At 37.9% G+C, this 25,294-nt stretch overlaps 1 protein-coding gene across 19 annotated transcripts in view; it reads left to right on the top strand.

The window, feature by feature from the left end:
* Window positions 1-25,294, top strand: part of PPP1R12B (protein phosphatase 1 regulatory subunit 12B) — a 237,868-nt gene that overhangs the window by 184,267 nt on the left and 28,307 nt on the right. For 16 of the 19 annotated variants that reach the window (XR_638991.4, XR_638985.4, XR_638984.4 and 13 more), the window contains one exon: window positions 24,212-24,228. The exons of 1 other annotated variant lie outside the window; for it this stretch is intronic. Coding sequence is in view for 13 of the 18 variants with exons in the window: in XM_009189887.4 (XP_009188151.2) it covers window positions 24,212-24,228 (17 nt within the window). In the remaining 5 variants the exon portion in view is untranslated. Of the gene's footprint in view, window positions 1-4,469; window positions 6,512-24,211; window positions 24,229-25,294 lie in introns of those variants that run through there. 2 more of the 19 variants (XR_004179259.1, XM_009189972.4) reach the window with 2 other exon arrangements.

Below are 25,294 nucleotides of genomic sequence, written 5' to 3'. Positions count from 1 at the left end.
AGCTGGGACTACAGGTGGGCGCCACCTTGCCTTGCTAATTTTGGGTTTTTTGTTTTGTTTTGTTTGTTTGTTTGTTTGTTTGTTTGTTTGTTTGATAGAGATGGGGTTTTGTGACATTGCCCAGGCTAATCTTGAACCCCTGGGCTCAAGAGATTTGCTTTCCTTAGCCTCCCAAAGTGCTGAGATTACAGACATGAGCCATCACGCCTGGCCGACCTTGGTATTTTTGAAGATAGCAGGCCAGTCATATATGTCCCTCAGTTTAGGTTTATCCAATGTTTTCTCATGATTAGACCCAGTTTATGCATTTTTGGCCACAATGTCATAGAAGTGATACTATATTCTTCTCATTTCATGCTATCAGTTTGTCATGTTACTAGTGGTCTTGTCTTTGATCGCTGAATTGAGATGACATCTGCCAGGTTTCTCCATGGTAGTTAGTTTTTCCTCCTTTGTGATTAGTAAATGTTGTGTGATGTGATACTTTGAGATTATGTAAACTCCAATTTCTCCTCTACTTTTACCCACTACTTTGAACATCATTAATACTTCTTTTTTGGATTGATTTTACAGTCATGGTTGCCAAATGGTAATTTTTCTAACTTTATTACTCCTTCTATATTTATTAGTAGGCATTCTATTGTAAGCAAGAACCTGTTCTCCTCCCATTTATTCTTTTCATTCATTTATTTATATCAATGTCTACTCAGGGGTTCCTAGTCAGTGGGTTATAATTCGTTGCTATCATTATTCATTTTGATGCTCTTATTATCCCAGGTTTGGCTTTTTAAGCAGGCTTCTGTGTCCTTATGTCATATCATTTAAGTGTTGTTTGAGAACTTTCTCACCTTCTAGCGCAAGATATCGGGCTCATTTTATTTCCTTGCCCCAGCTCTGGAATTAGCCATTTCTCCAGGGAGCCCTGTTCCTCTTAGTAGAAAGTGGCATTTAGAAACAATAATCTGGGCACTAGGCATGCTAAATGCTGCTGGAGTGTTGCTCTTCCCAGGCCCCTTTCAGTGGACAGAGCTAGGAAAGACATATGTATGGATGCATTTGCTTAATATAAACGTATGTTTACATCTTTATTTCTTTATCTATCTATATTGAAAATCATAAGTTCATACCAATACCTTCAATTCCTACATACCAACATAGGGTTCTTTCTAGCTTTCCTTTTTTTTTTTTGTATTTATGCCTGCCTTCTCCAACAATGAGAAACCTAGTTGCCATTTTCAATATGTTTACTTATTTGCTCAATCCCTTGTGTAAAGCCAATCCTCTAACTAAACCCAAGTAGACCAGGCTACTGCCTCACCACTGTACCCTCCTCTTATTGCCAGGGCTTTGCCTTCTAAGAAATAAGGAAAGTTGGGAAGAGGTAAGGAGAAAGATAGGTAGAGATAAGTTTTTTCTTAAAGCATTTGAAAAGGAGATTCTGACGTCTTTTTCAGTAACCTTTTACATAATCACAAGGAAAATAAGTGCATAGAATATAAAAATTGATATTTAAGCTCTTTGCTTCAGGGTTTCATTTAGATTCTTACATATATTTTATACATGCATGTGCGTGTTAACCAAGCATTTTTTGTGATAATGACGATGTATTGAACATGACCACATGCTAGGCACTGTGATGGATGATTTTGTGTATGTGTGTGTGTGTGTGTGTGTATGTGTGTCCTAAACCATATAACAATTCTGTAAATAAGCATCCTTATCACTATTTTGGGTGATGAACCAGATAAGATTCAATGAGGCTGAAGAACTTGATCATACCAGTCAGTTAAGCAGGGGTTAGAATTTCAACCCAGGATATCTGACCTCAAATCCATACCCTTCCCAAACCATGTGTACTGTACTGTGCTATATTGCTAACATTGGAAATCATCACTGGGGAGCATTTTATCCAACATCACCCTTAAACCATGCCATTTAGGATTTTTCAATTTAAAAAATAAAAAGAGGAAAAAGTAGAAATTACTTAACTGGTTCATTAATTTCTTCCTTTACTAACTTTTGGGAGAATTGAATCAATGAGAGTCAATGATTAGGATTCACATCATGAGGCATTTTATTGGCTTATTCACACATTAGATGTGTCCCATCTCAAAAACAAACATATGCAGTTCTTCTGTTTGATAGTTCTTATATTTTTTGGAAACTCTGTTGAGCTGACTACCTGGGGCTCTTAATTCAGTTATAATAACAGCCTAAAGTTTATAGACTTCTTTCCTCCTCCTTTTTTACCCACAAGAAATAAAATAGATGAACTCAACATCCTATCCTGCTTATCTGGAATGAGTTATTTTCTAAACAAGTGGCTGTTTGCAAAGCTCATCCTGTAGAAGTCTGTGGTCAAGAATATTTCCATTCAGTTCTTGTTTTCACAGGGGAATTAATGTCTTTTCAGTCAGCAAGGAACAATAAATGCTTGTTGGCTGTGTTGAAAAAAAATTAAATCTACAAAAAGACAAATGAAGAAAAAAAGAGCTTACATTCAGCTTTCTGGAGAATTTATCTATGTTCCTCTGTATATATGATGTGTTCCTGCAAGTGTCTCAAATACCCAGAATTTTACTGAAGGATTTGAATTGGTAAATCTTTTCAGATCTGTTTTTACTTTACTTTAATCAACCAAAGTTTATTCTTCAGGCAGTTGTGTTTTGCTCCCCTTTTATTGGCTGTGTGCCTTTGGCCAAGACACTTAACCTTTCAGAACTTCACTTTCTTCATCTGTAAGATAGTAATATAGTCACAAGTCCCTTAACGACAGGGATACATTCTGAGAAATGAGTTGTTAGGCAATTTCGTCCCTGAGCAAACATCAAAGAGTGAATTTAATACAAACCTAGATGGTACAGCCTACTACACACCTCGGCTATTTGGTAGAGCCTATTGCTCCTAGGCTACAAACCTGTACAGCATGTTACTATATTGAGTAGTGTAGAGCTGGAACATGATAAGTATTTGTGTGTCTAAACGGAGAAAAGGTATTATAAAAATACTGTGTAAAAGATTAAAAATGATATACCTGTATCGGGCACTTACCATGAATGCACCTTACAGGACTGGAAGTTGCTTTGGGTGAGTCAGTGAGCAAGTGGTGAGTGAAGGCCTAGGGCATTACTGTGCACAACTATAGACTATTAACACTGTATACTTAGGTTATACTAAAGTTATAAAAAAGTTTTTTCTTTCTTCAATAATAAATAACCTTAGCTTACTATACTTTTTTTACTTTATACATTTTTAAAATTTTTTTAACGTTTTGACCCTTTTGCAGTTATACTTAGCTTAAAACACAAACACATTATACAGGTCTACAAAAATATTTCTTTATATTCTTAATCTATAAGCTTTTATCTGTTTTTTTCTTTTTAACTTTAAAACTTTCTTGTTAAAAACTAAGACACACACATGTTAACTTAGGCCTACGCAGGGTCAGAATCATCAGTATCACTGTCTTTCACTTCCATATCTTATCCCATTGGAAGGTCTTCATGCATGGAGCTGTCACTTCCTATCATAACAATGCCTTCTTCAGAATATCTCCTGAAGAACCTGCCTAAGGCACTTTTACAGTTAACTTTTATATATATAAGTAGAAGGAGAAGTACACTCTAAAATAATGACTAAAAATATAGTATAGTAAATACCGGGTGATAAGAATTTTTCAGTTCCATTATAGTCTTATGCAGCCACCATTGTATATGTGGTTTGTTGACCGAAACATCAGTTATGTAAGGCATGACTGTATGGTGGTATACTTTTCAGTGTGGTTGAGAGGATCAGGTGAGATAATATATGTTAAAACACTTCATAAAATATAAAAGAGTTTGTTATTGTTACTACTTTCTAGAAGTGGACGTAAGATAGAAGTAAAAAAAAAGACAGAGAGGCCAGTTTGGAGTAAAAGAGATTTACATCCCTCTCTAATTGCCAGGGAGTGTGAAATCACTATATGAACCTTACAGAAACAGGTCAGGAAACTGTGTCTGATCAAGTTGTTCTTGCCATGTCTTTAAAGAATAATGTAAACCGGTGAGTTTCATTCACCATAACAAAAAAGTATCACTAAGCTTTCCCTAGCCAATCATGCTACCAAGCATGGGAATGTTAGTATTTAGGTTTACAACAGTATTTCTTTAAGTGAAAAGATCTAATGGAGACTCACCTTATCTGATGAGATTAGTTATATAAGCTATATCCTTAATATACATCATATAAGATCTGAATTCCCAAGATAATTGGCCCTTTTTTTTTTTTTTTATTTTTTTGTTCTTGTTGCCCAGGCTGGAGTGCAATGGCACGATCTCGGCTCACTGCAACCTCTGCCTCAATGTTTCAAGCAATTCTCCTGCCTCAGCCTCCCGAGTAGCTGGGACTACAGGTGCCCCCCATGACACCTGGCTAATTTTTTGTATTTTTAGTAGAGACAGGGTTTCACTATGTTGGTCAGGCTGGTCTCGAAATCCTGACCTCATGTGATCCACCCACCTCAGCCTCCCAAAGTGCTGGGATTATAGGCATGAGCCACTGCGCCTGGCAACAGTTGGCCTTTGAGACATAGTGTATTCTGGTTTATGATAGAATTGATCAGTCTTCTTAAGGAAGACTAAATAATTTCCAGGACCCCTAATAAAGGGGTTCTGATTCATTCCCAACCTAAAAGAATGAGTTTGTAAAACTCTTTTCAACCTATATTCCTCAGACCAACTTCCAAGTAGCTGATCACTTCCCTTGATTTAATTTCACAAAATTGATCACGGGAATAAAGAAGTTGTCAAAGCAATTAGAGGGAAAAGAATAGCATGTTGAGAAAGTTTGAAGTAAAAAGTATAAATTTCATGTGAAAGAAGGGAAAGCAGGATAGAGTTTCCAAGAGTCCAGAGAAAAGAGAGTTGTTACTTTGGGGATATACCCGTTGGCTTAGAAAGCATTTGGCCTAGAAATTTTGGTTAGTGTAGTGGTAACAACAGAGTGCACAAGATTAAATTTTAGATGTTTCTTCCAGGTCAAATCCGAAAATCCTTCAACACTATGCAAATAAATTCCTCTCTTTTTAATTTCATTTTCCTGTACTTCTGAGTCCTGTAGTCTTGCAGTTGCACTACTGTCTATTTTCTCTCTTCATTTCTGACCCTTCTTTCTTTTCCCTCACCTTTATACCCCTTTCCATTGTCATTTTCCCTGATTGTGGCATCTTAGGAAACTCTGGTAAGCTTTATACTTACAGATCCAGCCAGTAAGGTCTGTAATGGACAGAGAACTTTCTTTGCAGTGAGCCAGAGCTTCGGTTTGCTTCCTCATGGTGCAACAGGAATGGCATCTCATTAAAATGGAACATTAAAGGCCTGGAGGTGCTTTGACTAATTTTTCTGTCTGAGCGTTGTTACTTAAGAGATCTAGAAGTTGAAAAATCCCCCTTCTCATAGTATTCAGAGCAATCAGTTTTAGAGACTTCTGCCTTCTCTGAGGCAGGGCACACTGGAAGGTTGGTGAAGTTTGCCCCTCAGCATGCCCCCAAAGAGCCTCCCTTTATTCCTAGAAGCTGGCAGGCTTTCTTTTCCTCCTACAAGTGGCAACCCGAATTCTGAGTTGAAAGTGAATCTTTGCCCTTGGCTCCTCTCCAGCATTCCTCACTGAGCGAATAGGGATTTGGAATGTCAGAAAATAGAAGAGGGGAGGGGAAAAGATGTGTGTATGACTGTGAGTGTTTATATGTAAAAGCAGCTTCGTCTGGGAGGACTTAGGGAAACTTGACTTCCTCAGACTGCTTCCTTCTTATAAACTCTTGGTTCCTTATTTATCGTTTTGTTTTTGTTTTTGTTTTTTAAGTTGTTTGACCTGATTTTATCATAGTAGTTCCAAATGTCTTACAGTCCAGTGGAGTCAAGCTAAGGAAAGACAGCATGATTTCCACAGGATTTGTATTTCTTCCCTCTGGATAAAGTGATAGTAGTTGTTCCCAGACTCGCTGCCGGCAGGATCCAAGGTCGTCTTTCCTCTGGAATTTAATCTGGTGTCATCAGGAACCTAGACTCAGGTTTTATTGGAGAGCAAGCCTCAATAAGAAGTGTCCTTTGAGGAGAATCAAGGACTCAATCTAGGCATAAAAGGTGTTGCTCAGCACAATACCCTCTACGGTAAGCTACCAGTCCTGAGAACCTGTGGTCAAAACTGAATTGAAAATATTGATGGAACTCAGACTCTGTGGAACTGGGGACTGGTTCAGAGCTCAAGACTATAATTTACAGGGCTGCTTTTATCCTTTATTTAGTTCTATCCAAAGTCATCTTGCATCAACTCAAAAGGAGAGATTCTGTGAGGGTAACCTACAGGGGAAATTTCCCAGCTTTGTGTGAAGAATCCAGTGGTTGAGTGTCTATCTGCATCCTGAGGAACCATGTCCTCTTTATATACCCGAAGTAAAGAATTCACTCGGAATAGGAAATCTCAGTCTGATTCTCCCCCAGCATCTCCTTCCCCGACTGCCAAGACACTCCGAGTAAGCAGCATTTTTTATTTACATATGTTCATAGATGGGTCAAAGGTAGAGGATGTGTGTGTGTATGTGTGTATATATATATATATATAACTTGGGGCGTTAGGTTTAGAGCAAAGGGATTTCAGAGCATATGGGAATCGGTACAGGAAAAAAGAAAATTTGCAAGTAAAGACCCTGTAAGCTTCTCTGCAAGAGGTTATGGTTCATAATACTTAATACAGTCTTAAGTAAAAGCAGACTTAAATATGTCAGGCTGCAGTTTCTGCCTTTTAGCTTTTAACTATCAATTGTAAACTGCTTAACAGTAAGATTTTACAGTCCTTATCACTTTATCTTACGAGGCTTTTCTTAATTTCTACGGCTATTTTAGTCACTGCCTTTCTTGTGTTTTATGGATCAATACTATGTTTCAAGAGAAAAACCTCCGAAATGGCCACAAAACTATATACATTAAACTTCAGTTGTGAAAGTTCCATGGTGTATTTGTGTATGTATGTATATATGTGAGGTAGAGTATGCCTTTGCCTATTTTGTATGTCTGTCTGTGAGAAAGACCAAAATGAGCAAGGAGTTATGACCACTTGAAACTTTACTCCTTAATCACCAAGTACCTTCAGGAAATTTCTTGCTTAAAAGCCCAAGAACTAACTAACTGTTGGCCATTGACAACTACTTCTATGGAGGTATTTGTGATGTCCTAGGTAGAACCATTTGAGACTTTTCTCCATTTTCTCTAATGAATGTCTCAATGAAGTGATTTGCATATGGGCATTTGCATCTAATTTAGTGTCTTCCCCTGTGGGAAGCTGACAAAAGCAAGAACTGCTACTAATAGCAAGTGACGAGAAGTTCTGATGGGCATATTAGGTAGCAGGCTATATAGCAGTTACTTTTTCAGGAACTAGATTGTGCTTTGCTGTATATACAGAGTAAGAAGAAGGATGGCCATAGCTTCCTTATTTAGGGAGCTACAGGGAGAAAATTTGCAAGAAGCCTGGATAGATTAGTGTGGGGTTGTTTGTTTGTTTGTTTTGTTTTTCAATTATTTTGTATCCATTTTCAATGTCTGTCTTACCAGTATAAATTACCATGTAGTAGAATTTGTAATTCTGTTGGTCTAAGACCTCAGCTAAGGATGAGAATACCAAAGGATATTGTTACAAAGTTATTTTATTCACAAGTTTTTGTGAGAGCACCAAGAGGGGCTCCAATATATATGTTACTGTCATCGAGTTCCAGGAGTGTCTCTTCAACATGTAGACTGGTACCTTTTTTTCCCAAGGAGCCACAGAATGCTTTCACCCCACTAGCTATTGGGTATTCTTTGGTGGCTACCAATCGAGGTCCACAAAACTGGACACTTTACTTCAGTTAGTGTTTATCTTTGCTCCCTTCCCTCATATACTCAGTAGTACCTTTAGTTGTAAAGAGCCCCTTATTAATGTCTCTTCACCACTATAACCAAAGCTCCCAGAGCAATGTGGTGAGCAACCAGCAATTACCTGTTTGGTGACCTTCCCCCATTTTCCCTTTCTGTTTTTCCTTTGCTTTCTTAGAGTTAGGTACTGCTTTCGTCTTGTCTCACTTCTAACAGCTGCCATCCAACCTCCCTACCCTTGTTTCACAACCCCTCATCCCTGCCTTTTAGACAGAGGTCACAGTGGGAGAAAATCTGAATTATAGGAAACTAAAACATAGATGGCTTAATAAGAGACTGCTTCCCAATATTAGTGGTCACTGGATGTGGATTCCTACAATAGCATCAACTTACTCTAACCAACTTCCAGTGTCCAAATGGCTTGAGACTATGTTAAAGAGAATGTTGATTTTCATATACCACTCATGTTCCATTACGTTGCTTATGTCTTTAACGTCAGAGTGAAAGATATGCAAGACTCATTTGGTGGCTGCTGACACTAAGGACTGGTTATAAAATTATAAAATGAAGATTTCATCTCTTAAGATCTCCCTAGCCTAGTTCATTTTCTCTCATGTCCAACTAATTAGGGTACTCTTTAAAAACTGATTTTGATTGTTCTTTAACAACTGGTTTTGTGATGGTGTTCTTGTGCTCATATGCCTTTTGATACCTGGTTGTAACTGGCTGATCCTTAGCCACCCTGAAAGGTGGGTATTGCTATCCCTATTTTACATATGAGGAAACTGAGATACACAGAAGAGAAGTGGCTTGCCCAGCATTGCTCAACTAGTAAGCAGCAGAGCCTTGATTAAAGCACCGCGCTCGGTGACTCTAAAACCCCACATTCGCAGCAACATTGGCGTACATCTCAAATATATTTGAAGGTCAAGTTTAAGAACATGCTAGGGCAAATATGACAGTTAAAAGCTTACGTAGCTGTGGGAGTCCAAAATTTATCCTTGATGGAGACACAGGAAACCGAAATTGCAGGAAGGAGGAAAGCTGTATTTATAGGCCAAGGGAGGGAATTGACAGGCCATAACTGAATCTCCTGTGCCTGGTTCTCAAATCCCAGTCATACTCTCTGGGACCATGGAGCCCTCAGAGCCTGAGATCTTGCGGGCTTCGGGGTCTTCATACTTCTCTTTAAAGTGGAAATGCTTGAGTCTTTACAGTAGAGATACTGGGGAGTTTCTGTGTGCATTTCAGAGTTCAGTGCATTTAAGAGTTAAGGACAGCTCACTTAACTGTCCTCTTTCAAACTTCTTTGACTTGTTTGTATACATACATACAGTTTCTTCTAGAGATGGCACAGAGTTACAGAGGGACAGCCCCTGATCCAACATTCTTCAAAACAGAGGATTGAAATTTCAGCCAGCATTTAAAAGTTTGATTCTTTTTTGAGTGTTGTTAACAGGGCTAAATAGTAAATGCCCCATATAAGGAAAATATCCTTAGAGAGAATTTTAAAATAATAGCTATTCACATGGAGAGAATATTTTGGACACCATACCCTTCGTCAAATGTTCAAGAAGTAGTAAATGCAAACTGTAAACTGTAAGTCAAACAGGTTATTATTTTTAACTTGAGAAAACAAAAGGCAGGATGATTTTTCAGTGACTAGAAAACAAACTTTTATCATATACCTTTACTTTTAAACTAGTAACAGCAGCTGATACTTTTCATAGTTCAGTGTTTCTATACTCAGTAAACCTATGACTCTTTTAAATAATATAAAAATCTAATGTTTGCCTTGAGATTATGTGTAGGGAGTATACCAATATACTCCCTAATGAAAAATCACTCATATGTGGAAGGTAATGCATGTTCTCACCGGCCAAGAAGATTTTTGTTTACCTTCTCTAGTTTGTATTTTGAAAATAATAAATATTTTTAATTCTCTGAACACAAAATTATGCTATTAAACATGGTTTTTAAAAATATACATCCCGGCTGGGCGCGGTGGCTCACACCTGTAATCCCAGCACTTTGGAAGGCTGAAGCCTTATGGACCACGAGGTCAGGAGTTCGAGACGAGCCTGGCCAACATAGTGAAACCCCATCTCTACTAAAAACACAAAAACTTAGCTGGGCATGGTGGCGGGCACCTGTTATCCCTTATCCCAGCTTCTCGGGAGGCTGAGGCAGGAGAATCGCTTGAACTCGGAAGGCAGGGGTTGCAGTGAGCCAAGACTGCACCATTGCATTCCAGCCTGGGCAACAAGAGCGAAACTCCATCAATAAATAAATAAATAAATAAATAAACAAACAAACAAACAAACGCATCCCTCTTCCTCACTAGAGAGAATTTCATCCATCCTTTTGGCATGCCTTCACTCGCTCCTACCGACACTAAGAATGACTATTATAAGTGGTACGCTCCTAATATTGCTGTTTTGGTCTCTGTTAATCCTAAATAATGAAATAATTTTTTTTACTGCTACTTTTGGCTTTCATATGAAGTTTCCATTAGTTCAGCATCTTTTTTGTGTCTAAAAGTTGAGGAGTTCCCTTAGTAACAGCTCTGATCATCTCTGATTTGTTAGGAAAGGCGGAAAAACTTCCAGATTCACTTGCATTTCTAATGGGAACCACACCAGGTAGATATTGATGAGAATTTGAAAGCTCAGTCTCTTTTCTCATACCATGAAACAACCCTAATATAAGATGCTGGGTTCATACAATTAGTAGTAAAACTTTCTTTTGACAGTAATTTTACAACGTTAAAAAAAATTATTTTTCTTAGTCTTTGTAGTTAAAGAAAAAATTCTGAACTACAAATACAGTAGACACTTCTAGCTCTTGATTTTTAATCACTGTGTTATATTATTGGGTCTAATGTTTATAAATTCTATAAATTAGGAACTACTCAATTTAGATGATTTTGCATTTTTAAATCATCCTAAAAGTAAGAGCCAGGTAATCTTTGGTCAATATTCTCAAATTTTTATTATTTGCTAATTTAAAATTTTTTTGATACAGGGCATATTTAAAGGAAACAAATACTAGAGGATGTCCAAATTGTAGTGCTTATCTGATATTTATTATATTGAATAAATCTTGAAGTAAGTGGGTCATCACATGAACCCTGGGAATCTTTTAATTAGGCACATTTTCATTGTGTTGGTATTTGTTATAATAGGATTTAACCTGCATTTATAAAGCAAGATCAGTAGCATGTTCCCATTTAGTCTGGATTGCTATTCCTTCAGTTCTAACATCTCAATTTTTTAAAATGACAAAGAAAAACAAAAAAAACCCAAAGATTTTACATAATATTTTTCAGTCAACCATTAATGTACATAAAGGGAACATTTAATCCATTAGCTTTGTTTTATAACCAGTCCTACAAACTAATTAGGGTACATTTGGTAAATAATTGAATGATAAAGTATTGTTGCCTTCTTGAGAGCTTGTCTACATAGCAACTTTAGTTAGCAGGCCGGAGGCATTCTGCCTCTTTGCCTTCCAGACTGTCAGTGTTGATAATTATTTTTTGCATGTGCTTTGTGCCCTCCTCTGACAAGTACCAAACATTTATTTAGCATATTATCGTATCCTGTATACATCCAACACTACATCTGATGCACTACCAATCTGGAATCCATTTTTACTCCACTTTATAATCCATTGTCATGGAATGAGAAACACTTGGTTGAACAATGCTAATTAGGAGTACAATCTGTTAACCATTTTTTTCTGCCTATTTAAAACCATGAGTGTATTCTTTTTGGGGGTTTTTTATTTCACTCAAGGAAAATCAATAGCAGTAATTGTTCAGCCCAAGGAATCTTCCTAGAACAGTAAAACCTGTGGGAATAAAAGTAGCTTTCTCATTTGGACCCATTACACGAATTCTAGGTAGAGAGTGGCCTAGTTCACTCATATTCTACGTAGAGCTGGAGGAGATGGCATCTGAAGTCTTGGTTTGTTGACCAGAGAGACTGGGAGCTTCGAAGGCCTCAGCTCCGTTTCCTGCAAGCAGTGTCCTGCCCTTCTACTCTAATTTTTAGTTTCATGGTAAATGTGTATCAAAGCCACCTGCCCTATTGTGAATCCTCCCACATTTTATGAGTGTCTGCTTTGTAGTAGGCTTTATATTGGACACCGGAATTCATAAATGAAAGACACAGTTCCTGCCCTCAAAGGATTGGCAGTCTAATTGGGGAGATTAAGAAAATCAAGAATTAGAACACCAGGGAGGTGAATTTTCTAATAAAGACATAGGTTCAGGGTGTTTTAGATCAGCCATGTGGTTAATACACTAGCCTGATATTTGGAGAACAATAGAAGCTAGATGGACAAAGAAGAAGGAGACAGTACATTACAAAGGTAGAAAAAGAATATGAGAACATAATGGCATTATTCTGAGAGCTGCATATCGGTGTGGCTAGAACGAAAGATATATTTAGAAATGTAATAAGAAATGAGGCAGGAGGCTTAGCAAACCCAGGTCATGTGAGGCTTAGTATGTAATTTTGAGGATTTGGGGAGTTATCCTGTGGATAAAGAATAAAGGAATGAAGATTTGAAGTAAAGTTGCTGTGCTCAGAATTGCATATTAGAGAATAACTTTGGCAGCTGTGGAAGCTGGATTGGGAGGGAGGGTCAGGATGTGATCAGGTCATTGGCCCTTGATTGCAGTATTCCAGGTGAGAAATGTTAAGGGCCTGGGCAGAGATTTTTTTCTGGGAAGTACAGAGAAGCATTCAGTTGTTTAGAAGGTAGAATTGACAAGACACGGACTGATAGAATGGGGATAAGGATGAGCCTGAGATAGGGCAGAGTCAGGAGTGACTACCAGGTCTCTGGTTTAGGTGACTGGTTAGAAAATTGTATGATAAGGGTCAGGTGCAGGGGCTCACACCTGTAATTCCAGCATTTTGGGAGGCAGAGATGGGAGGATTGCTTAAGCCCAAGAGTTTGAGACCAGCCTGGGCAATGGAGTAAGACTTGTCTCTTCAAAAAATTGTAAAACTAGCCAGGTATTGTGGCATGTGCCTATACTCTTAGCTACTTGGGAGGCTGAAGTGGGAGGATAGCTTGAGCTCAGGAGGTCGAGGTTTCAGTGCGCCATGATTGCACTACTGTACTCCAACCTGGGCAACAGAACGAGACCCTGTCTCAAAAAGAAAAAAAAAAAATAGTGTGACAAAATTGAGTTGGCAAACACAGGAGGCTAAATGCTGTTGAGTGGGGAAATGGTTTCACTTTTTGATATGTTGAATTAGAGGTACTTTGGGACATTCAGATAGTGATTTCCAGAAAGTAGTTGGTCTGACACTTAGAAAATTATGGGCTAAAAATACTGATATTTGTGATTGAAGCCCTAAGAGTGGTGAGCTTGTCTAAGGAGTAGATGTAACATAAGGAAGGGCTGAGAGTAAACCTTGAGAGGAGTAACCACAAGCGGATAAGAGATACGTTTCTTTTTCTAATGGTTCTTTCCTATTCCATCACCACTGGAATCACATGCAGGAAAACAGCAGGTCTTGTATCTGGTTTCTTTGTTCAGAGGTATTGTGGTCAAACTTATGTTACGGTGATAAGTTTCAGTTCTCAAAGGATTCAGAAATTTAGATTAGTTAAGGGTCAATTGGTTATGAGTTTTGTGTTGGGTTCTAGTTTTGTTTTCAGTACCTAACCAGCTGTGTGACAAGGGATTATTTTTAAAGTTTGGAAAAGTTCCTATTCAGCATTGGTTTTTAATTTCTTTTCTTAATCTGATAATATTTGGGTGAGCTGGCAATTCATTACAGTAAGAAGACCAAAGGGAAACAATCAGAGTTAGCTTTCATCAGCTTTTTATTTCTTTTAAGCCTCTTTTTTTATTCTATTCTCGACCTGGTTATCATGCAGTTGGTGATGGTTATCCACAAATGGGATGTTAGTTCTCATAACAGTTCCAAAATCCAACAGCCTTCTTTGGTTACACAGCATGGAAAGAGTTCTACCAGTGACATGATTAGATAAAGATACTGAAAGTGTGTCTGGACTTTAACCCTTCATAGTTCATTATGAAAGCAGCATTTTCATATGGGAGTTGTACATAAAATTGCAAGTGGCTATTTTAAAAGTTGTTTGTAAAAAGTTAAATATTCTAGATTTGAATAAAATTGTAAAATACGTGAGAGTGTATTACAGCATTTTTAAAAATGTTTTGCGTTGATTTCCAAAATCAACTTTACATGGTTGGTTGTCTGAAAGGACATATATCCATCCAGACAGTAAAATAATGACCTTAAATGTTTGTAGATTAGAAAGGGAAGTAGGAATTAGCCTGGATAATCAAAATCTACAAATAATCAAAACCCTTTGAGTGCTGAGGAATTTATTTGAGCTTATTCCTCTCGCAGCCAACAAGCACTGGGAGAACCAAAAGACCAAAGAGGGACAAGAGAGAGAATAGAAAAAAATAGGGAGAACTGTAGTAATATCAATAGCTAACATTTATTGAATATTTACTCTTCGTCAGTGCTGTACCAAGCACGTACATGTATTGTCTTATTTAATACATTCGATAACCATAAACACCAAGTACCATTTTCTCATTTTAATGACAAGGACACTGAACAGAGAAGTTAAGTAATCATGTAAGATCACATAGTAAATGTTGGAGCCAGCAGTCTGGATCAAGAGCCTCAGCCTTAACCAGTAAGGGGTGTAGCTGTTCCAGTGAAACTACTGTCTTTTCTTTAAATAGCTCCTAGATTGTTACCGGTATCCCTGACTATTGAATCTGACTTGGAAAGAGAGATGGCGACAACAAAAGCTATCTTAAGGAAAAATGTAACAGAATAACAGGAACAGACAAACCTAGATTAGTAAAAAGTCAGAATTTTTTCTTTTTCTTTTTCTTTTTTTTTTTTTGGAGACAGGGTCTCGCTCTGTCACCCAGGCTGGAGTGCAGTAGCACCATCATGGCTCACTGCAGCCTCAAACTCCTGTTCCTTCCATTATCTCCTTGCCGAAAATATCTAGTCGGTATCGGTCTCTCCCTTTCCTAACTACCCCTTTTTATTTACTGCATGTACTAGATGGTCTAACATTTGATTGCATTTAATCAATTACTTTCTTGAATTACACTCTTATTTGTTTTATGAGTGTGCGTATTTTACCTCCACAAAGAAGAGCTCTTTGAGATCAAAGAGCCATGTCTTAGATTCTGTAATTGTCGATTTTACTTCTCTAAGTACTACTCACAAGGCTGGGCACATACAGGTGCTTAATGTAAATGCAGGGAATAAATGCTGCTGCCTGAGATTTGATCTCTCTGCTCCTATCCCATTTAGCCATCTGGAAAGGACTGAGAGGCCACACACTTGCGAATCTTATTTCTAACATGAAGGCTAACCATAGATCTTCCCAAGTCAATTCAGATTCCTGTTTATTGCAATTTGCTAGTATATCTGTCGCTCCAAAATATGTGAGTTAATATTTTGGTTTTTGTGGGAATCAAAAGAGAAAAAGCCTGTGGAAGCTACTCAGAAATAAAAAGTTCCACCCTATGTTACTTAGGTCCCAAGTATTAATATTTATTTCCTCATGAAATGTGAGGTCTGGAGAGCCTCACTAATTCCTTTGTAAAAGTTTTGATTCACAGCCTAGTAAATAAAATTAAAGTGACTGCTACCCAAACAGGCTGCTGGACTGTGACATTTACCATATGAAAAAATCCATCTCTTCCCAGGCTTCATGGAAAGCTTACTTCCTAAAGAGGTATAATGGTGGTCCGTAACATCATCTATTGAAGAGCCTTGACAGACTAGTGGGGAGAGACCTGGAATCTCAATTAGAGAAATGGAGTAAAACTCAAACAGTAGGATTTAAGGCCTAAATAAGGACTTTTAAAATGTACGATACACTCTATGCTGTATTCTAACAATATTTTGAGGGACTGATCAGGCTTTTCTCAGGTGTTCACTGAGGCTATGTTTTTTTTTAAAACCATCTTAATGTATTTCATAGTTTCAGATGGCCATACACATCTGTGTGAACCTAAAAGTCCAAGCTATGCGGAAAGTAAATATAGATATTAAATGTAAGAAATGTGACCCGTGTGCTAGAGCCACACAAGTTTTAGAGCTCCTCATTCCCCTGTTGGTCATTTTCATCCTGTATACACAGCATGTGAAAGGCTAGATGGAAAATATACCTGAGCCTGCAAATGCGTTTATGAATCACAAGAGTTTATAAATTAAATATAAAATGGCTTGCCTTAGATATTTTATGGAGGCCTTAGTATATCCATATATTTCCTTCTACAATGAGTGCATTTTATGAGTTCCCAAAAGATCCAGAAATTCTTCAGAAGCTGGGAATATTCACAAAAGGGAGGTACAGGTCTGCATAGATGCTGAGAGCTTTAAAATTCTAATAATATTAGGTAGCGCAATAGAGACAACAAAAGATGACTCTATTTCTATCATTTAATGAACTTAATGGTTTTTCTTTTAAATATAGTGACATGTACTGCAATATGTGAGGTGACATTACATGATATCATTTTTACATGCCTTAAATTGATAGGGTAGTCACAATCTGGCATATGAGATTTTTCAGAAATATTTATAATATGAACTGAATGTAAGTACTATATTTGACTATTTTAACTTTTTGTTCTATATGTATTAAGTAGTTGGTAAAGACAAATCAAGACATATAATATGATGAAGACATATGTGATTTAATACTTGCTTTTAAAAGTTAATGTGTCCGTGGAAGTGTGCTCTCTTACACGTATGTATAGCAGGTCACATGGACGCCTGTTTTTTCCCTGTATAAGACAGTGCTTTTGGTATTGCCCTGATTCTGAATGTATGCAATCACCTAGTGCAGCTGAGAGGCCGTGTACTGTGGATGTTTCTTTTAGGATGTTACAGATAAATTTGACCATTTTTTTAAAGGGAGATCCTTGTGATAGTTGGAATTTCTAAAATGCCTCCCCAAAATGTCCTCGCCTAATCTCTATAACCCACGTGTATGACAAGATAGCTCTCCCATGATTGTTATGTTACATAGCACAGTTGACCTTAAGTTAGGGAGGTTTTCCTGGGTGGGCCTGAGCTAATCACATGAGCCTGGAAAGGCAGAGAGCCTTCTCAGCAGATGATGGAATGGGAAGCCAGAGAAATGTGAAGTGCGAAAAGAACTCAATGCTTCATTGCTGGTTTGAAAATCAGAAAGGCCATGTGAAAAGGAATGTAGGAGCTTCTGCAAGCAGTAAGCAGCCAGTACCCTGAAAGGCAGTGGGTACCTGAAACCCCACAGGACTGGATTCCTGCCAACAACCTGGATGAGCTTGAAGCAGATTCTTCCCCAGATGCTCCTGATTAAAGCCAGCAGCAGACTCCTTGATTTCAGACCATTGAGAACTTGAGGGAACCCAGCAGAACTGTGCAGACTTCTGACCTACAAAACTGTGAGATAATAAATGGGTTTTTAAGCCACTAAATTTTGTTTTGGCAGCAATAGGAAACTAATGAAATTGAAAATTTGATGGTATTAATTTTTTTGATGTAGAAAAACAGCATAGGCCTCATTATCATTGTCCTCTACTGTCACATCTTTGCATAAATCTTGGAAGTTCTTGTTCCACCCTCACATTTATTTCCAGATTATGTAGGATCCCCAGATAAATTACTAGAACAGTTCAGGCTTCACTTCAAAGTTAGAAACTGGTAGATTCTCTTTATTTCAAGTTTCCTAAGAATCTTGTCTGTTTGAATTATGAAGAAATCTTTTCCCTTAAGATAGAAGGCTGGAAAACTTTAGTCTCTCTTGGACGTACGTATGAAACCAGAATGATTCTTAAAAGTTACAAAATTATACTATTTTGCAATTAACTCAGACCGTGATTAGGTTTGCAGTACCTCTGAAAATTTGAAGGGTCCTTGCTGCAGCCACACTCACATCATTGGCTTGTTCATCATCAGTCAATATTCTGAGAACACTGAAGGGAAAGAAGATGGTTCTCTGTAGGCCGTCCCAGAATAGCTCAAATTGTTTCCCCTGGCTCAGCTAGTACACAAGAACATAATATAAAATGTTCCTTCTGCTTAGTCCCTCTTTGGGAGAAAATGTAAATAGAAGTTTTTTCCCATCACTGTGGGGTCAAGCCATGACTCCAAAAGGAACATGAGTTAAACCAGTTTCAGCCTTGGCAGCAGACATGTGACTTGGTCTCATTCCTTTCCCTTGGGCCCAGCTTTCCTGAGCCACAATTTTATTTTAAACTTGGTAGAAGGAGTTTGGTTTTAATTATGTGCCTTCCTGAACTCCTGATAACTTTCAAGTTGAAAGCTTTTGTGGGGATTTTTCTAAGCCAGTCTCTGGTGTTTTAAGGGCCCTATACATTTCACAAATGAAAACCAGTCTGGTTTCTGTCCCTTTCTAAGATTGCCATCTGAATTAATGGTGATCTTCATTCTGTTCTTTTATTAGAAACAGGTCCAAGCAATGAGATTATTATGGGAGAATTTCAAGAGGTATGAAAGGAAGAAGTCTGCTTCTTAGTTTTGGGACATTTTTAAAACTATGGTCTATCTAGCTAATCATTCTTTTTACCTCTACTCTCTGTATTCATATTGGTTTCTGAGCAGCTTTTAGTCTCTTCTTCTCCAGAGTCTCATTCACATTATCTGTTGTCCCCAGTAGGACCATAAAAGCTGTGAAAGTAATTCCTTCTTTGAACAGTTTCTATCTAGTTCAGACACACCAGACAGTCTCATTTTAGTGGCCATGATTTGTCTTCAGTAGAAGGTAGAGCAAAACAATCTTTAACAAAAATACTTATAGAAGTTCTAAGACTTCCAGATTAGAGCATACAGCATAATAAATTTGTGAATTAACCTACCAATTAGAGAAAAGATTCATGCCTTTTCTAAAATATATGATATCATCATGTGCAGATAAGCTATTCAGACTCTACTTACAGAGTAGACTAACTTCTGTTTTTGAGAAGAGAGAGGGAGTGTACAGAGGAGAGAGAATGGAAGGATGGGACCATTGCCAGAGCATAGATAAGATGAGTCCACATTCCTAGCCTCTAAAGGATCATTGATTTGGCTGGAGTCCCTTGGCCCTGTGTTTTAGGACTTCCCCTTATTTCCTGCCCACTCAGCTGACCTCTTAGAATCCTCTTCTCTGGGAGAAGCTTCAGTGTTCATTTCCCTACCCTATGTTCTGCTTGCCTCTTCTGATGTCACTTCCTGGCTCACTGTTCCCCTGAGATTACTTAGGCAAACTCCCACTCTGTCTTATCTCCTCTAGATTTACTCAGTAGTCTCCCTACAGGATTGGCAGTCAGCTTTCTTGAATGAAGTCGTGTTAGCCTAACAGTTGATTTGATCTGTGCTTAGTTTGAATGACAGGAGGATGAAGAGAAAAAATTAAAGTTAAGTCTTCTGCATCAATCCAGCCACTCTGCTTCTTTACCCAAGAAACCCCAACTTCTCTCTCCCTAAATCCAACTAGTGTTTTTCATCAAACCCCAGATTATCTAGGGTATCAAGAAGCCAAGCAAAACAATAGTTTCTAGAGGTATTCCACCAGTGAAAATTAGGAAGTATGATCTAAAAACCCAAGCCATTTTATCAGAATTGGGGGAATTAAACATTAAACCCTATATACTTTTAAGCTATCTTGCCTTACTCTTTTTAGGCTAAAAACCTGAAAGGAAACCATTTCAATTACAATGAGAATAATTCACCCTTAGAAGTCCAGTTTTCTTCCTTTTTTGAAATAATATTGTTTGTATTAAGGTAACTGTGTTTCCTCTGCTGCATCCAAATTTTACTAATCTCTGAGGTTTTAGGAGGTTTATATGCTCTCCTCTAATTGGTAGGGTTGATTTTCCTAGGACATTGCTAAGGTTAGCCCCTGAAGGCAATAATATTTAAAAAAAAAAAAAAAGGATTCCACATAGCTCCAAAAGTCTGGTAAAAGCTGGAGGGAATTAGAGGTAGTGAGGAAAGATCGAGGATTAACTTGCAAGCTCTGTTTTCTCTAATATCTGGATCTAGGTAAATTGTCTACCACCTTGTCTGCTGGATCACTCATCACCTACACATTTTATAAAAGGTTACCCAAAAGTAAATTGTTAACAAGGGATGTTAACAAGCCTTTAAAAGCTAATAAACAACAGACTATGATGTTTGCTTTCAGTTACTCCTGGCAAGCAGAAGTAAGAGTGTAGATCATCAACTTCCTAGGTGGCTGTAGGGAACACCTCCTACAGTAAGCCAATAGGGACAAAAACTGGTATGGCAATCACAAGTGTGAGCAGTGTTATCATCATCTTCCTCCATGTGCTGTCATTTGTGGAAAAATTAGTCTAGGCCTCTTGAAAACCCTGTGGAATCTGCCTTTTCATATCCAGGAACCCTCTGGGCTTTTTCTGATTGCTGCTTGATAGTGCTAACCTATTTTTTGTGTTTTTCAATTTTTAAGTGTTTGTGTTTTATGTCAGCCTCCTCAGTGAAGGTCATATGGTATACACAGCCATACTATGCAGCCATATATCTGAGAACTTTCTTGGCTTAATTGTGCTTCCAGAACATTCTAAATGAAAAGCATTAATGTCATTAAAAAAGTAAAGTAATGGAAATTATTAGCATGCATTGATTTATAGATAATGGCTAAGATTGATGCCTGGTAAAATCCTAATTTCCCTGTTTTAATGGGAAAAAAAAACAAAAACAAAAACTTGTTTCGTCACCATAGAGGCAGCTACCAGAGTCTACACAGCAGAATTTAAATCTAAAGATATAGTAAAATCTTACCCAACAAATAGGATATTTACAAAGAAGAAACTAAAAACAAACAAACAAACAAAAAACAAAACTCAAGTGAGGTTTCACATTTCAAGAAAAAGTCAGCAAAAAAGCATGATTTAATTGTCAGAAAGTTAGGCCTCAGTCTGTGCACACCATGGAGAAATGGGCTCCTAGTTCAATAGGAGGAAGATAAAGAAGGCCCAAGGGACCAGTTTGATTGTAAACAGGTCATTTTTCCATACCTAAGATGATGCGGAAAGTATATCTTTGAAGAGAGTGTCAAGAATGCTACCCCCATATGAAGGGTATAGTTTGAAGGCTGTTCTACTCAGAAACACTGAGAGAAGCTAAATGGTCTTCTAAATTATTGTTTCATTTGGTTACATGTGGACTCAATTCCCTGAACCAAAGGTACAAAGTTTTAACTTGGTACTCTAACCAGCATCAATAGCCAATATAATATTTTATTTATTTATTTATTTTTGAGACAGAGTCTCACTCTGTCGCCCAGGCTGGAGTACAGTGACGCTATCTCGGCTCACTGCAACCTCCACCTCCTGGGCTCAAGCAATTCTCCTGCCTCAGCTTCCCAAGTAGCTGGGACTACAGGCATGTGCCACCACACCCAGCTAATTTTTGTATTTTTCGTAGAGAGGTGGTTTTGCCATGTTGGCCAGGCTGGTCTCAAACTCCTGACCTCAAGTGATCCACCTGCCTCAGCCTCCTAAAGTGCTGGTATTACAGGCGTGAACCATTGCACCTGGCGTAATACAATATTCTTACAATTTAAAAAATGAAAGCAGAGGAATGGTGAGGGGGAAGCTGACATTTTAAGAGTTCACTTCCTTGTAGTTATCACAGTTGATTCTTACTGTTAGAATAAGTGGTAACTTGCCAAGGTCATATTGCTAGATGTCAGAGCAGAAATTAGAACTCAGGTCTAGCCAAGGCCATCACACTTCTCAGAGCATTAGCAATTCAGTTCAGTTAGTGTTTATTGAACGCCTATCGTGTTCTGGCCCTGTAGGTACTAAAAATATAGTTAGGAATAAGATGGAATTTTAGTGAAACGTTCCCTCCATAACAATATGGTTTTTTAAAAAATGTGTGTATCTCTTCTGGGTCTTTGTTATCAGAAAAAAAAAAATGTGTGTTTGTGTGTGTTTCTCTAATATGATCCTCCCAAAACTCATATCTTTTAGGAGGTTTTCTTAGTTGGGGCCAATGGGTTACCACTATTATCTCCATAAACATGAGAATACATAGTATGCATTCTCATGTTTTCCCTACATTGCTTCAGGTGAACTTGTTAATTACGTTCACAGTGCTCTCCTGGTTCTGTCATGCAACTTGTTCTGCTTCTTCCTCGGTGCCTCCTCTACAGGGCTCTGCACACAGTGGGTTCTTAAATACAATAAAATGTTTTGCATTTGCTGGTATGGAGTTCAGGCTCAATTATTCACAAGTATTTGACATGTCACAATAAATAGTTTTCCTGGACCATGAATTTTAATTCACCCAGATGCTAGGTCTTCTCACAAAGCTAATGAGTAGCCCATAGCCCAGGATCTCAGCTTCACTTGCATACTTTTTGTTTGTTTGTTTTGTTTTCAGATAAGGCCTCACTCTGTCACTCAGGCTCAAGTGCAGTGACACAAACACAGCTCACTGCAGCCTTGACCTCTTGTGCTCAAGTGATCCTCCTGCCTCGGCTTTCCATGTAGCATGGATCACAGGTGCACACCACCATGCCCAGCTAACTTTTAAAAAATTATTTTGTAGAGATGCGGTCCTGCCATGTTGCCCAGACTGGTCTTGAACTTCTGGGCTCAAGTGATCCTCCTGCCTCCAAAGTGCTGGGATTACAGGTGTGAGCCTCTGCACCCAGCCCTATATATGTGTTAGTTCTTTAGAGGTGATTAAAATGTAGTTTCTTTTTTGAAAAAAGACATCAAGAAAAAAAAACTTCAGGTAAAGTTGAGAAAGTAGGCATTGATAGTGTGGGGTATACATATGAGTGCCACTAGAGATTAGATATATAAATGTGGAACAGAAAAAATGCCTGGAATTGTCCTGAATTTTAGATTTCCAACTTTCAGGATTCTCAACTCACTGTATGAGAATATACCATATACTTTTCTTAATGATTCCTAATGATTCCCCTACCTCAAATGGGGGCATATCTCCATGTTCAAAAACCTTCGTTTAGTCCAGTGGTATTTAACCAGGGCTGTACAGCAGAATCACCTGGGGTACTTTTTAAAAATACATATAGGAAGGCTGCATTCTAGACCTACTGAAACAGAATCTCCAGTACTAAGGTTAGGATATGTACAGTTTGCAAAAGTGTGCAGGATTATTCTGATGAGTATAACCCCTGATTTAAAGATAGATTCCATGAGGAAATGTCATCATTTATCAGGGTGACTCTATTCAGTCCTCTTTAGTCACATGTGCTGTCACTGTATACTTCTCCTGGACAGCTGTAGGGTGTGGTGTGTTGGGTTGTCCTGCTATGTTGTTTGACAAACCAGTGGCTTCCAGGGACTGTTTAATGCAAAACAGTGTCATTGAGTGACTCCTCAGAAGTTCAAGAATTCATTATCCATTTTGTAGATTGTTGGACCTTTGTTTCTCTTCCTCCTCTTGTCTGTCTTGAAGATTTTGTTGTTCTGTAACACTTCATAAAAGGAAATAATTAAGTTTATTTAAACCAATTGAATTTGTATTTGCCAGAGTTCTTTAAAAAAAAAAAAAAGAAGAAGAAGGGATAGGAGGGTAAAGGTCATCTACAGTAAAAAGTAAATGTCAAACACAGACATAAGCACTTTTTGTTGTTTGATTTGTTTACAATGACCAAGCATACTGGTTGTATCTATAAAACTCCTTTCATTTGAGACCTCAAGAGTACCTACTTTTTTTTGTTTTTAAACCAGCATCCTAGGGACTAGGATGGGACTTTCTCCCCTCTCCCTTACTCTTCTACTTTCACTAGCGATCTGGGAGAAACTGAGGAAGTCTCCTGAGTGTTCATACTTGTAGTTTATTTGTAGTTGCAGTATTCACTCAGGGCAAGGTTGGAAGTTTGTGAACTGAAGGAAATTAATAGAATGAATGTTGAGATCCAGAGAGGCCAAATGTCACATAGAAAGTCAGTGATAGTCACTCCTAGAACACAAACTTGGCTAGTTAGTTGGGTGGGGAGTTGGAGCAGTTTTTGATCATTTTACATTTTGCTAACTTCTAGTTTAAAAAGATGCTATCCCTAATACCTCAAATCTAGTGAGTCATGGCATACAAAGAAGTGTGAACTAGGGCTAAGTCACCTTTGTGTAGTCAATTTGATTGCTTTTCTTAAATGGCACCCCCATCTCCAGCTGTGAAGTTCAGCCATCTGATTTGAAAAGTGCATTTATAGATGGAAATAATACAAATCAGTCTCTTGCTAATGCTGTTTTCTTTTCTTTTTTCTTTTTTGTTTTTGTTTTTGTCTCCTTTCTCTAGCATGAAAGACTTTCTAGGTAAGAACTCTCCCTGTTATATATGCATGCTTAATACTTGTGAGTGAATGCATGTCTAATTAAACTTAGCGTTATATAGTAATTCAGTAATATTTCTCACATCCTTTCCTTCCTTTTCCTTTTCCACAGCCATCACAATAATTCAGACTTTTATTACCTCCTGCCCAAAGCAATGGAACAAGCTTTTCAATTTACCTTCCTGCTTCCAAATTCTCCTCTTTCCAGTTCACCTTGTAGACTTCTTCTAGATTAATTTTTTTAAAGCACCAGTGTACCAGGCACCATGCTAGGTATTAGAGAAACAACATGAATAAGATAGTATCCTTACCTTCAATTAGCTAACAAGCCCCTGGAGAGACAGATCATTTCAATAGAACGTAATAAGTGCCCATTAGAAGTACAGACAGGTATTCTGAGCACAGAGAAGAGCAATTAACCTAACCTGATGTTCAAATTGAGGTTAGATACTGTTATTTAATAGTGCATCCAGCCAAATACCTGGTACCTAGATGGTGCTCATTAGTAGTTTGTTGAATGAACAAACTAAAGACCTGTTTTGCAATTGCTGAAAAATTAAAAAAGGATATCAAAGTTGGGGGAATGACCCTCTGCAGTTTTTCACCTAGTATCTAAAGGTACAAAACTGATCTTCTGAAAGAAGAAACTAAATAAAAAATAATACACTATGGAGCCAAAAGTTGGAATCTTTCTTTTTCTACTGTTGCTCTGATGGAGAAAGTAAGAGATTGGGAGAAGATATAGTTATGGGACCATAGAGCAAATGAGTTTCCTTATAATTTGTTTGGTATTGAGCTGGTTCTGCCTTATTAATATATTCTAAATTTTATGTATGTTCTTCCTCTGCTTGTCCTCTCACCAGGCAGCAGCTGAGGACAAGTCATTTACTTCTAACCTAGCAGAAAATTACTTAGTTTTGCAAAATTGTTGGAGAGTGGTATTTTGCTGTAGTTAATCTTTTGTGAACTCTCTTGTATTATAATAGCCATTTGTGAAAGGAAACTTTTTCCCACAGACTTCAAAATATGCTGTGCAACTACCAATTAAA

The sequence above is a fragment of the Papio anubis genome, chromosome 1 (assembly GCF_008728515.1).
Source record: "Papio anubis isolate 15944 chromosome 1, Panubis1.0, whole genome shotgun sequence".
NCBI classification, from domain to species: domain Eukaryota; kingdom Metazoa; phylum Chordata; class Mammalia; order Primates; family Cercopithecidae; genus Papio; species Papio anubis.
Note: the sequence above shows the minus strand (reverse complement) of the source record. Positions and strands in the feature narration are given on the sequence as shown.